The sequence below is a fragment of the Electrona antarctica genome (assembly GCF_951216825.1).
Source record: "Electrona antarctica genome assembly, chromosome: 17".
Lineage (NCBI taxonomy): Eukaryota > Metazoa > Chordata > Actinopteri > Myctophiformes > Myctophidae > Electrona > Electrona antarctica.
Window position 1 is genome coordinate 2,864,953 of NC_136798.1, and position 14,351 is coordinate 2,879,303.

The window sequence follows — 14,351 nt, forward strand, 5'->3', positions numbered from 1 at the left end:
ACCTTCTTTCCTCTGTCCAGTATTTGCTGGAGGAAACTGACTTGAAACATTACAACATCTTTTTTTTTTTCTTAAATTTTCATCCCACAATTTTGTAACCCATTTTTTCACCCAGTGTCAATTAACTAATGTCATCCTGGACTCCCTCTGCCAACCTGGGGAGAACAACGGACTGAGCTCATGCTTCCTTCAATGCATGAGGAGTCCAAGCTGCTTCTTTTCACCTGACAGCGGGGAGTTTCCCCGGTTTTGACATAAAAAAGAACACGTTATTCAATTTCCAAACAGTTCCTTTCCCCTCCATCAGGCGCCCCGCCTGGCCAGGGGGAGGGGTGGCAGTTTTAGAGACCAGGATTACTGCATGTTTTTTGTGAGGGTACCTACCCATAATCAGCATCTTGATTTTTCCTAAAAGAATGTCAATAAAGTTATTGCTTCTGTTGTCACTTAACACTCAGGACGCCAAGCCGCCCCATAACCCGCCAGATGACTGGTTAAGATTTTACCCCTCAGATCGCCATACCCGCCATATGGCGGGTTATAAGGTCTATATCAATTCCAAGCAGCCAAAGTTCAAAACGAACCTTTCGTGCTGTCCAGGTTGCTAGAAGGCGCTTATGTTCTTCCCAGCATGAGGATTAATGCGCGCGCCTCCCATAAGGATCCATTCAGTGTGGATTATTTGCTGCTTGTTTTCTCCGAAAAATACTCAAGTTGTTGTTTTTGTCCAATCTGTCCGACGTTCAGATAGTGATTTTTAGATCGCATCGCGCCCGACATATTACACCGCTTCTGGCGAAAGCTAAGACATGTCGCCTGCTGCTCGTACAACGTTTCGCTCCTCCTCTCGCTGTGCTGGGCTGTGTGACCCGGAAGTAGTTGGCGCAAATACACATAATTGGCTGGCTGCCTGCGGTAACATCACATGAACACTAGATGGCGATGAAAGTGTTAAGCATGAGTGAGGTCTTCTAGTAAGCTTCAGTTAGTTCCATTAAATTACTGTATGTAGCTATTCAGTCTGTCACTGTTTGACAAGATCATGCCTCTTTATTTGGAACTCTGTACCCTTATTTGCTCGTTATCGTCCTTCCATCATTCAATTGCACATCCTGCCTTACCCTTGATGATGTTACCATTTCTTCACTCGTTCTTTTGGTTGACCTCTTTGTATATCCATCCTGTGACCCTTTGTTGATGATAAGCAATGAATATGTATTTTCTACCTCTGACTTCCCTATAGCAATTCAAGTATATTTCCCTCCACCTCTACCTGATTGTTCCGTCTGTTTCCCCTGTATATGTCCATCCGTGGTCTCTTCCCCCCCCCCCCCCCCCCCCCCCCCTCTCTCTCTCTCTCTCTCTCTCTCTGTTTCTCTCTCTCTCTCTGTTTCTCTCTCTCTCTCAGACTCGCGGAGTCCCGCTCCGAGCCAGTCTCTGACGATGCAGCTCTGAGTCTCCGGGGGGTTTCCTCCTTGTCCATGAGCCGCGACAACTCAGACGCTATGATGGCTGCTCAATCAATGTACAGCACCACGGTTCACGCATCCCCACAAAATACATCAGTTTGGCAAAATGTCACACAACCCCCCCCCAAAACCAGCTCAGAAGACCGTACAGCAGACATCAACTGTGCAAACAGCAGAACATTCGACACAGCCCCCCACCGTCCCCAGTGTGTTGCCTGGACCACAGCAGGACAACCTAGTTGATATTCTGCAATGATTTCAAACAACTCAAAACACTACCATAGGCCTGCAAGCCGCAGCCTGCCTCTTGTTCATGACATCCATGCAGTCTCTCATGTAACATTATTCTGCACACAATGTACAGTAGTAGTAATAATAATAAACATTATTTATATATAGCACCTTTTTAGACAAAGTCACAAAGTGCTTATCAATATTAAAAATCACACCTGTGTGAACTGAGTCGTGTAAGGTCTTATATAGCCTGTCTGACGTAATGAAATCATGTCTGACGTAATAATCACACCCGGGTGAACAGGGTGAACATAGCAACCATGCTCATTTTTTCTGCACAGACTAACAAATCACACCCGGGTGAACATAGCAACCATGCTCATTTTTTCTGCACTAACAAAGCCAGTTGTAGGAGTGGTTTACACCACTCAAAAAACAGTGAATCATGATACATAACAATCAATCACAACAACAAGGCAGCGTACAATTACAGTGTCAGTAGAAATGAAATGCATACATTGTTAGAGGTTTAAAAATGGGTCTTTAATTTGGTTTTAAAAATAGTTACGGAGCTAGCAAACCCTAAGGTCCCATGAGTCTGGGAGCCCTACCCGCAAAAGCCCTGTTGCCCTTCATCACCAGGTTGGTCTTGGGAACCTCTAGGGCTGAATTAGAATCAGTAGACCAACAGGCATATGGGGTCATATACTGTATATATGGGGTCAGCTAGGTAGTAGGTACTGCGGATCCAGGCCGTTTCGAGCTTTTTAAAAGTTGGCAGTAAAATCATAAAATCACTTCTAAAAGTTACTCACAGCCAGTGCAGTATGAGGCCAGTACCAGGGTAATGTGTTCAGATCTTCTATAGTTCCAGTAATGAGTGTGTTTGTAAAACCACGATGGATCAGTCCACACCTGAACGAAGAATATTCTAAACCAGCTTCCCTTTTCTAACCAGCTCCCCGTAGACTTTCTGTCATGTTACTGCATGGGTGCATCAAATAGTCAACACGCTGCACATATCAATTAGTGAGCGAACCAACCTGGTTCTGCAGAAAACGGAGGAGCATGTTACGGTTGTTACGCAGTAAAATCCTCAGTGTTCATCTATAGGCTACATCAGGGGTGGGCAACTTTGACGATGGCGAGGGCCAATATATTTCCACACTCACTCCAGAGGGCCACGGTGCATATTAATGTCCTAGCAAAAATAGCCGATCTACAAGCTCAAAACGCGTCGCAATGCGACGCGTTTTGAACTTGTAGATCAGCTATTTTTGCTATATTTGAATTGAAAACCTGAATAATTTTTTGCTATTTTTGAATTGGAATCCTGAAAAGTAACCTTTTTATTGAATTTCAAATGCATTTAGTTATAGTTATGTTGACTTTATGAACTGTTAACATAACTACATTGGACACAAAAAGACAATCACATTTTAATACTAGTCATTAAGTACTAGTCATTTAATACTAGTCATTAAGTACTAGTCATTTAATACTAGTCATGAAGTAAGTAAAGCGGGTTTGGAATTGTAACAGCTGAAATCAATACTATATCAGTATTCTGATATTAACATGTGGGCCGCATTAAGTGAAGGTTGGGGCCTCATGTGGCCCCCGAGCCGCCAGTTGCCCACCCCTGGGCTACATGTAAAGTGAGGGGCGCTCATCGTACATCATCAAGAATGCTGGTCCCTTATTGGCCAAGGGTTCCCACTGACTTACTTATGCCGATTTGTTCAGACACATAATTTATGATTCTCTGTTCATTGTCAATGGCATCTTTTATGTTTGTTCAGACAACACGGTGGCCGCACACGCCAATAGCCAGAGTGCCATTACTTTATTAGGACGCAGCAGGTTAAGACAAATTAATCCAACGTTTTGGCGGTTAAGTCTTCATCAGGGAATGATGAAGCGCTTTACAATGGTCCATTCATTCATACATTGGGAACAGTTACTTAATTACCTGTTTAAAACTAAATCAAAAGTTTCACAGCCCTGTGTTTGGGCAAAAACTGGTTTAGAACTGTACCCGCCTGCCTAATTTAAGGTTGTCTGGAGACGATGCATGCGCGTGTCCGTGTATGTTTACATGCGTCTCTGCAGCACTTATACCTGTAATATTGTAAACATCCCCACAAACGTAACCAAATGGACCCACTGAGGATTTTACCCTGTACTGTTGGAGAATAGAGATAGTCTTGGTCTCTGACTAGGATGGTGTACAGTATGTATACAAACATTACAACAAGTCGAGAACTGTTGAACAAAGAAACCTAGATGGATGGATAGATAGATAGATACTTTATTGATCCCGAAGGAAATTTGTTAATTTCCTTATGCTGTATTTTTTCAATACCAATAATTGTGCATTTATAAATGCACATGGACTGGAATGCATTCTGTATAGAATTGGGATTCATACAATTATTTATCACTTTAATTGATTTGAATTTCTAAATTAATATATTCATTTGTATATGCCTGTGTGTTTTACAGTGAGTAGAATGAATTGTATAACTTTAAATGTATGTGAATTTTACTACTGAATAGTTTTATTTTTCAGAGCATAGACTTTTGTTTGCAATTGTATATCCCTGAAATTCTAAAGTAAACAAATATCCCGTCCACAATCTAATACCCATCAGAACTCATGGCTGATTTTGGTTTGTTTCTTCCAGTTTTGTCATTATGCCAATTCCTCCCATGTAGTCACTGTTACCCCCTACTGTTTGGGTGATGGGGAGGATGCAGACAACCCCTACTGTTTGGGTGCTGGGGAGGATAGTCGCTGTGAACCCCTACTGTTTGGGTGATGGGGAGGATGCAGACAACCCCTACTGTTTGGGTGCTGGGGAGGATAGTCACTGTGAACCCCTACTGTTTGGGTGATGGGGAGGGTAGTCGCTGTGAACCCCTACTGTTTGGGTGATGGGGAGGATGCAGACAACCATGTGTATCCTCTGATACATGGGGCTGTTTCCTTTCACCTGACCGTAAATAAACATTCAGAGAAACAGGATATTCTTCCCAGTTCTACTTGCTGAACAGGCACCAACATGTAGGAGTTGCTAGTGCAGACCCAGAGTAATCTAGTAAGAGAGTGCTAGTACACTAGCGTTGACTCCCATTGTAACAATGGAATGCGGAAGTGCTCAATGGGATAGTTCCAATGTTCGGAACTATAGCCCATAGGCATCCGCTTTGCGACGAGATCAAAGCGTGTCGCCACTCTCTTACTATTTCACTCGGTGCAGACCCTGCCCTACCGGCTTCCCACCCACAATTTAGTTTAAATGAGTGCCTGGCCAAGCCGGATGCACTATGGAGGATTTGAACCCCAGTCTCTTCATGGCGGTGGGCAGAAACTTAGCCCTGCGCCACCCAGATACGTAACGTAACAGATGCGACCTAGCTTTTCCTCACCGAGTGGGAGTGGCTGGAAGGAGCCCACTGTGTTCACTGTAGGGGGATGAGGGTTTATTATTCGGTGTCAACCGGTCACAACGTCGCTGAGTCGGCTCAAGCGAACTTCGCAACGTTCGGCACGGCAACTCGCTCGCTTTAGCTCGCTCTGTGGTGTCTGTCGTGGCTCAAGTACGTTTGAGACGACACACCGCCATTGTGGTCTAAAACTATAAGGCGAAAGTCCCGCCCACCTGGGGAGGAAAAGCTATAGTTCGCGTACCAGACTCATCAACCCATTAATTCTACAATTTCCTTCTAAATCAGTAGTTATTTCAAATTTAGGCATTTAGCAGACACTCTTAATTTAGTAAGCAAGAACAACACATCAAATACATTGATGGAGGGTCCTTTTCGTGCTAAGGACCCCCAAAATTATATGTATTTGGCCGTGGACCCCCCCATCTGAAAATAGAAGATTTGTGTTCAAATTATGTCCAAATATAGATATAAATATAGATGTGTAAGCTCGCAGTGGCGCTCGCAGTGGCGTGCTGTGAGCTTGTATATCTGCTATCTTTGACAACCACTGTTCTAAGTCCACTATTCTAATTCGCAAAAGTTTTCTGAAAACCGTATGTTGCAGTTAAAATCTAAAATGACACGGATGCTTTCCCGGTTTTAATGGTTTAAATAGAGATTTTATTGTCTCACCACCAGACAGCTCAGTGTTCACAGATGCACACTAGTGCATAGTCCTATAGTCCTGTCTTGTCCAGCTGTATGCCACTGAAAACATCTCCCCCTAATGACAGCCAAAACAACAAAAATACTTTTGTTCATTTATCTCAAACAATCCATTACAAAGATGATGATATATTTGGTTCATTTCACCCCCTGCCCTGGCTGAGCTGGACCCGGCCCTTCCATTGTGCTGCTCAGTAGTGAAGCGTTGGACTCACTGCTATCCGCCTCTGTCTGGTCATTAGTTTTTTTTTATAGCCAGTTGGTATATGTTTTTATCCCTGCTTCTGGTCAGACTGAATTAAATCATGCATTTCCATTTGTGAAATGTAAATGTGTGATTTGTTTGATATTTATTTATGTTTGATAATAACATAATTGAAACGATTTAATAAAACATGTATGTTAACCACATTAACCCTGCTGGTGTCACAATGAGTCACATCACAAGCTTTCAGTATTTTTCATCCGAAGAAGTATATAGCCTACGTAGGGCTTAATTCGCTAAGAAAATCTTTCTAGTCGAGCCCTGCAGGGAGTGAGAATAATTGTGAAGGTGGGAGAGGGAGTGGGAGATAGTGAGGACTGCAGGATCCTGTGTCATTGTCATGTCTCCTCGACCGGAGAATAATTGGATGGCTTATCGAATTAGGAGCTTAATAGCATTGTTTCATTCCTGACCAGCATAAATACCAACTCATCACATTATGTCTGCAAAGACGAGCCCTTTTAATCTGGACCGTATTCTTCATTCGTGTCAAGGGACAATGTGTCAATGTGTCTCTCATGGCATTTAGTGTTCACTGACAAATATCGATCAACCACATTAATGAGCTTTTTTTGTTATCATTGAAGGCCAGTATAGTATTTGATTATGCTTTACACATTCTACTTTAGATGTCACTGCCGGAATGCATTTTATTTTCAATACCACCACCATGGTTACTTTGGGCTTTGTTTTGTCTGCAGGCAAATCTGATTTGTTTCTCAAACACGATGTTAGGACTGTAGTGTCCACTAGGGTCCCATAGTGTCCAATAGTGTCCACTAGTGTCCCATAGTGTCCACTAGTGTCCACTGTCCACACTGTTGTTTTGCAAGTGATCAGATTGTATTTGTGTAGACGTCATCAACCTATCTGCAGTTGTTGCTTTGGGCCCGAGTACCGCTTAATGTATACTGTTGTATAGATTGTAGGACTATAGACTGCTCAACTCATTGTGAAGTTTTCTGATCCATCCAGTCTAGAGCAGTCATAACTTCACGTCAGGCAGAAACGAGAGCGCCTGCTGTGTTCCGTTATTCCTCTCTGCCAGTGGCGTTGTCATTTTAGAGCTTATGCATCCATAAACCTGCGATTCAGCATCCATGTGGGGGAAACTTTAAACTGTTCTTTAAACTGTGGATTTCTTTGACTGCAGTGCTGCAGGGGTCTGACTCTGAACGTGGTGATTTTAATTTCATTGATGTGTTTCGAGGGAGCCAGGAAAGTGCTAACTTCCTGCTCCCAACTGCAGTTATTATGAGTTATAGGGCTCCATTTTTGTCACCTCTAAACCCCTTTTTTTTTACTATTTTGAAAAACATTAGAACTAGCCAATCTACATTGACACGTTGTGAGCTTGTAGACTGGCCATTTGAACTATTCATAAATGTTTTGCAAAATAGTAAAAATAAAAATAGGCAAAGAAGTTTAGGGATAAGGGGTTTAGCGGTGACGAAAATGGTGCCCATAGAGTTTGCATTGGTGAGAAGGGGGTAGGAGTTTACAAATGTACACTTATGCCCAGAATATGCTGTAGGGAAGTCAGAGTTCATGTTTTTAAGAACTTGTTGGTGAGGAACTGGTCAAATAAAACATTCAAGGTTTTACAGTAAATCATTTGCAATTTGGAAAAGACAAATTATATAGGTATTATTATTATTTTCTGGATCAACTATTGTTACCCAGACAAAAATAAAAGAGTTTTCAATATGAGTTTATACTTTCTGAGATCTATGCAATCAGTGGATTTCCGTAATTGTTGTGATACTGTAGTGTGTGAATAAATCATATATATATACAGTACAGTTCTATTTAACTGTGTAAAGATCCATTTGTACAGACTTTGCAACCTGGTTTGTTATGTATTTATTATGCATATTAAAATACTTTGTACAAATGTTGTTGTGTATACCCTCATTTTCAGATGAAGGACCATAAGCAGAAACTAATCGCCTACAGCATTTAGTGTCAATTAAAGCCTTATCGACAACGACACATGCATACTGTATACCCCAGTATTCAAATCATATCAAAAGAGCTTTTTCTCTATAATTTTTATCCCATGATTTTGTAACCCATTTTTCACCCCTGTGTCAATTATCTAATGTGATCCTGGGCTCTACACACCCTCCGCCAACCTAGTCCCCATATATGGGGGACATGGGGAGAGCAACGGACTTGAACTCATGCTTCCTTCATGCCTGAGAGGGGGAGTTTCCCTGGTTGGACGTAGCGCATGGAAGGAACACGTTATTCCAACCAGTTCCTTTCCCCTCCATCAGGCGCCCTGGCTGGCCAGGGGGAGGCAGTTTAGAGACCAGGACCAGAAAGAGTTTAACTTTCCCAAAGGGACAGTGCATTTACTTTTCATTTCTAAATGGCTACTTGATTGGGACTCGAACCCTGTGATGTGCGGTCAGGTTACATCGTAGCATATGGTCAGCGGTCCAGCTGCCATATTTATTGTATTCTTTATTCATGGCTGCCCGTTCCCACTATGGTCCACATGTCAAAGTGTCCTCTGAGCCGTGTCCGGGCACATGGCTGCTCTTACATACAGTAATTGTCAGGTTCTTTCTCCTATGACCTTCATGTCAGCCTGAACAAGACCGGGCAAGCCTAGACTGTACTGTACTGTAACTGTCCTGAGAGGTTACCATACCTGTACTGTAACTGTCCTGAGAGGTTACCATACCATGTCTGTACTGTAACTGACCTGAGAGGTTACCATACCATGCCTGTACTGTAACTGTCCTGAGAGGTTACCATACCATGCCTGTACTGTAACTGACCTGAGAGGATACCATACCATGCCTGAATCCAAGCCTAGACTGTACTGTAACTGTCCAGAGAGGTTACCATACCATGCCTGAATCCCACAGGGCCTATAATACTTGATAAGACGTGGATAGAAGAGATACTTACGTTTCCGGTCAGCTCCATATACGCTCTGAGCTTTCTGATAAAGCACGGCCTCTAAAGCATGAATAAAGCATATGAAAGCCGGCCAATATGTCCTGTTTTTTGAAAACCAGATTCTCTTGATTTCCAGACCAAGTTCTCTGCATAATATTCTGCAGTATTTTGTCACAAGCCAGAAATGTATATACAAGTGTATAACCAAAAAACGAAAATATTGTGCTGCTGTTTTTGCTTGTAAAATGTGTTATATTGATTTTGGCAACACCAAATCTTTCTCAAATGTCATAAATACATATACCTAACATCTGAAACAAGTATTGGTGCCTTAGTTTACTCATATGTGAATCTAGATCATGAAATGTAGCAAATTTGTTAAGATAACGCTTCAACTTAAGTGATTGGCACCTAGCACAATGAAACATACACATAGAAAATGTAGCCAAAAGTGTATGTTTCATACATAACAAATGTCACAACCTACTGTGTAATGAAAGGTAGAAAAGAAAAGCAGCCCACCTTGGCCCAAAATGGCTGAAAATCTATCAAAATGTTACCACGCCCCCTAAATTGGAATAATGCAAAAAATGGACAAGTCTAAAAATAAATGCACTAAAGGTCAGAATTATTACAACATAACAATAAATGTGTAGTTGCACCACTCAGTTCACACGGGTGTGATTTTTTAATCATTGGAAACCCATTGGAATGTTCCATTTCATGATTAAATCTATCTAGAACACTCAGGTTTCCTCACCAGCCATTTGCAGCATCCTGTTGCACACACTAAAAGATCTGAGCCTTCTTGAGAAGAACAGAAGAACAGAGTAGTCAGACCAGTCCAACGACCTGTTCAGGTGCACTCTTAGAAACTTGTAGTTGTCTACATTCTCCACCTTATGTTGCTGGGAACCGGAGGTACACTCTTGGTCGTGCCATAGTCCACCACCATCTTCTTGGTCTTGCTAGCATTGAGCCAGAGGCTATTTGCCTTGCTCCAGTGCACAACCTCCGTAACCATGCGTGCTCAACAGTGTTGTTACCTGAGATGCAGGTGACAACTGACATGTCTTGTAGTTGAAGTGGAAGTCAGATGTTTATAGGGTGAACAGGAAAGTTGACAGGACTGTGCCCTGGGGAGCGCCCGTGATGTTCACCAGCACCTCCGAACAGACAACCCTTCAGTCTCACATACTGCGGTCTGCCCGAGAGATAGTCTGAGATCCATGCCACCAAACCATGGTCCACCCCCATCAACGCAAGCTTCTGTAAGCAGTTGTGACTGGATAGTTCTGAAGACACTGGAGAAGTCAAAAAGCATGATTCTAACTGTGTTGCCCATGGTGCCAAGGTGTGTGAATGCCCTGTTTAGCATGTTGTAGATGATGACATCATCAAACCCAATGTCCACCTGGTATGCAAACTGAAGGGGGCCGACGTAGTCACTCACCATCGGTCACAATGCAGCAAGATTTCCACAGTTCCTCCCTGTCATCAGGGAGGGGCATATCGTTTGGATCAGCAGTTCTGGACAACCTGATCTCCATATATGTCTATACTATATTATTGCGACCACAGGTCGCATTTACTATGAAATTGCGCATTTTCCGTCAGTCAAAATCACTCAAAATCCCCATACATGGGGAAAGCCCCCATATATGGTGCCCAGGTCTCGTGAGTGACATCATGTGACATCATCAGGGATGGAGATCCCTGATGTCATCAATATTGGCTAGCAACTCTACAACTGACCCCAACCCTTAGATCTCCATATGGATATACTGTATGTCAGAACCTGTTCTGACATTCCATATGTTGATCCTTCCCCATCCATCCTTCCTCTTCGATGTCTCCCTTTTGACTGATACCTGTCCATGTAAACTCTAGATGGGCCTGCCCCAAAGTTATTAATGCAGCCCGTTAGGGTGAGGTCGCTTCTCGCCCTCAGACTTACTGGTACTATACTATACTATGCTATAGCCTATGCTATACTAAACTATACTGATATGCCAATATCTATATATGGGTAAATACTGTAGGTAGTTTGAATCAGCGGTTCTGGACAACCGGATCTCCATATATGACTACACTAACACTACACTACACTACACTACACTACACTGATACGCCCATACCCATGCATGGGCGTACATACTGTAAGTAGTTCTGGACAACCGACTATCCAATCACCTCAACACCGGACATATAAATGTCCCTGTGCTGGGGTCAGCAGCAACGTGCATGCCGAGTGTGAAGTTAGTTGGTCATACTCCTACTCATACTCTATCAATAGGAATGTACTGAACTCCATTACTTTCATTTTGTATCGTTTTAAATAAATTAAATGTGTGTCAAAAGTTCACTCGTTTTCACTTAGTGCCATCTTGTAAATATGCAAATTAAGGTTCCAGACACACTCAATCATAATTATAAGCATTCCAATGTGTTTGTAATGGTCAATAAACATGACATAGACACAATGTTTGCATTTGTAGCTCATCTGGTTCAAATATTACAGCCAAAACTATTTTAGGTATAGCAGCCATGGATTTGGCCGCTATGGCGACCCCAAAGGTTGCCAGCTTGGGCGCCCTAGCTAAATCCAGATTCTGTGACACTGTGATACTTGAATAAATGTTTCATACCATATGTTGTAATAATTCTGACCTTCAGTGCATTTACTTTTAGTCTTGTCCATTTTTTTGCATTATTCCAATTTAGGGGGCGTGGTAACATTTTGATAGATTTTCAGCCATTTTGGGCCAAGGTGGGCTTCTTTTCTTTTCTACCTTTCATTACACAGTAGGTTGTGGCTAAATTAACTATATGTATGTTTCATTGAGCTAAGTGCCATCACTTAAGTTAAAGAGTTTTCTTTAACAAATTTGCTACATTTCATGATCTAAATTCACATATGAGTAAACTAAGGCACCAATACTTGTTTCAGATTTTAGGTATATGTATTTATGACATTTGAGAAAGAGTTTGTGTTGCCACAATCAATAACACATTTTACAAGCAAAAACAGCAGCACAAGATTTTCGTTTTTTTTGGTTATACACTTCTTATACACATTTCTGGCTTGTGACAAAATACTGCAGGATATTATGCAGAGAACTTTTAACCCAAAGTCCAGAAGGGTATTATCTATGGAAATATGCATTGAAATTGTAGTGCCAAAGACGCGGGAACGAAAATCATTTTCTAGGCACTTTTTCTTGGGTCGCAGCACGGCCTATATGAACTGTGACTGACTGACTGCTCAGCAACCGTAGCCGAGGAGCGTTCGATTTCAGCCTGACTTTGATATTTGTTTGCTCTTGTGCCTGCTGGTGTCCACCTACTGCACTTGGCCATGGAAGATTTATTGCGTTTGCCAAACAGTGTGATCATGATCTTGGATCAGTGGGAAAGGACATGTCACTTTATGACAAGTGAAAAATTCGTGAGGAGCCTTTCCCTTGAAATAAAGTACCATTTCATTTCTTTTAGTTGAGCATTCTTGTCTCCACCAGCAGGCCAAAGGCATGGGGAGAGAGTGTTTTACGCTATAATTATGACAGGCCAATTCCTGATTGTACCTTTTTTTTGCACCAATCTGTGTACAGATTTGTATGCATACTCCCTTCACATCTGCCTGGTATAGCGCCACCATGAGGCCGATTTTTGCAAAACACATTTCTTTATATTACTCCCACAGATTTTATCCAAATCTCATGCAAATCGGTACACATGATCATAGAGATCATGTGATCAAATCAAGCTTTATTTATATAGCACATTTAAAACAATCGAGATTGACCAACGTGCTTTACACAATAAAATCTAGAAATAATTATGCATATAAAATCAAAAACATCAAAACAATTACGCATGTGCACCCACATGGCAACAAGACCTGAAACAGTTCAACTGACAAAAACAAAAAAATATATATATCAAGAATGATCAAAAGCAAGATACAATTGCCTTCCAAATGTTTCAGGAGTGGCCAGTTTCATACAAAATGCCACAAATCATGATGAATGAATGAATCATGAGTGAAACTGCATGCATATTCCCACTATATAGGCTGAGGATGAAATTCCACTTGACGTTTTTCAAATCAGCTTCATGGTGGCGCTACAACAGGCCAAGTCAACTGCAAATCTGAGTAAAACACTCCCTACAGCCCAATGGAAAACGTCTGGCCTGCCAAGTCAGTACACATGATCTTTATAGTCATATGATCAAGCCGGATCTGTCATGTATAATTTATGCCAGCAATTTATTTAAAACGCAACGTGCATTAATTACTAAGCATTAAGAATATACTGTATAAACAATCCTCTCCTGGTGGAGACCTGTGCCCCGGGGGGCACTTTTTCTAGTTATACATGATATTGACATCATTTATAGTAGACAAAGGGTGAGTAGGGAAGGCAAAGTCTGGAAATTAGCTGAAGCATACATACTTCAAACACAAAGGAAGCAGCTATTGTATAATCCCGTTTTGTGTTGTCTTAAGATACTGTAATGGCAAAGTGCTGCAGATAAATGAATGGCTAAAAACTTGTTGATTTGGGGGATTTATCACAGTTTCAATAATCTATACTGTAGCCTGTGGTTAGTCTGTGGAGGTAATTGTCAGGTTTTTTTTTAATCTATTGGGGAATTTGTAAATATCTTCACCAAGGATTCTACAGGCTCACAATGCGTCACAAGCTTGTAGCTTCTCTGCTATTTCCGTCGAGTGTGTCCCCCAGAATAGAGGTGCTAGGGTTCAAGTGGTTAAGGGATTGAGCTGGTTTCGTGTCCCCCCCAGAATAGAGGTGCTAGGGTTCATGTGGTTAAGGGATTGAGCTGGTTTCAGGCCCAATTAATTTCCCTGCAATGAATATCTAGTAGATATTGAACCTTGAACCATCTGAGCGTTTCCAACTCCAAAGAATGTCTTGCAGGGTGAAGCTGGAGGTCAATGCAATTAACTTAACCACTTTATAACCACTTGACTATAGCAGGACGTACAGAGGGACATTTAAATGTCCCTCTGGACGTACAGAGGGACATTTAAATGTGAAGTTGAAAACCATCAGTGGTGGAAAAAGTACTCAATTGTTGTAAAAGTACCGATACTGCAATTTAGAACTACTTCGTTACAAGTAAAAGTACGGAATTGAAAATGTGTGCAAGTTCAAAGTGTGTGCAAAATCTATTGAAAATAGCAGATCTACAAACTCACAATGCGTCGCGTTTAGTTGCGACGCATTGTGAGCTTGTAGATCGGCTATTTTCAAATGGCCAAAATGTATAGGGTTGAAGTGGTTAAT

At 41.8% G+C, this 14,351-nt stretch overlaps 1 protein-coding gene across 1 annotated transcript in view; it reads left to right on the forward strand.

Moving 5' to 3' along the window:
* LOC306940720 (low density lipoprotein receptor adapter protein 1) overlaps positions 1-4,333 on the forward strand; it is a 95,654-nt gene extending 91,321 nt beyond the window's left edge. The window contains exon 9 of the mRNA XM_079525858.1: positions 1,409-4,333. Coding sequence (XP_079381984.1) covers positions 1,409-1,712 — 304 coding nt within the window. The 3' untranslated portion in view covers positions 1,713-4,333. The remainder of the gene's footprint in view (positions 1-1,408) is intronic.
* The last annotated feature ends 10,018 nt before the right edge of the window (positions 4,334-14,351 follow it).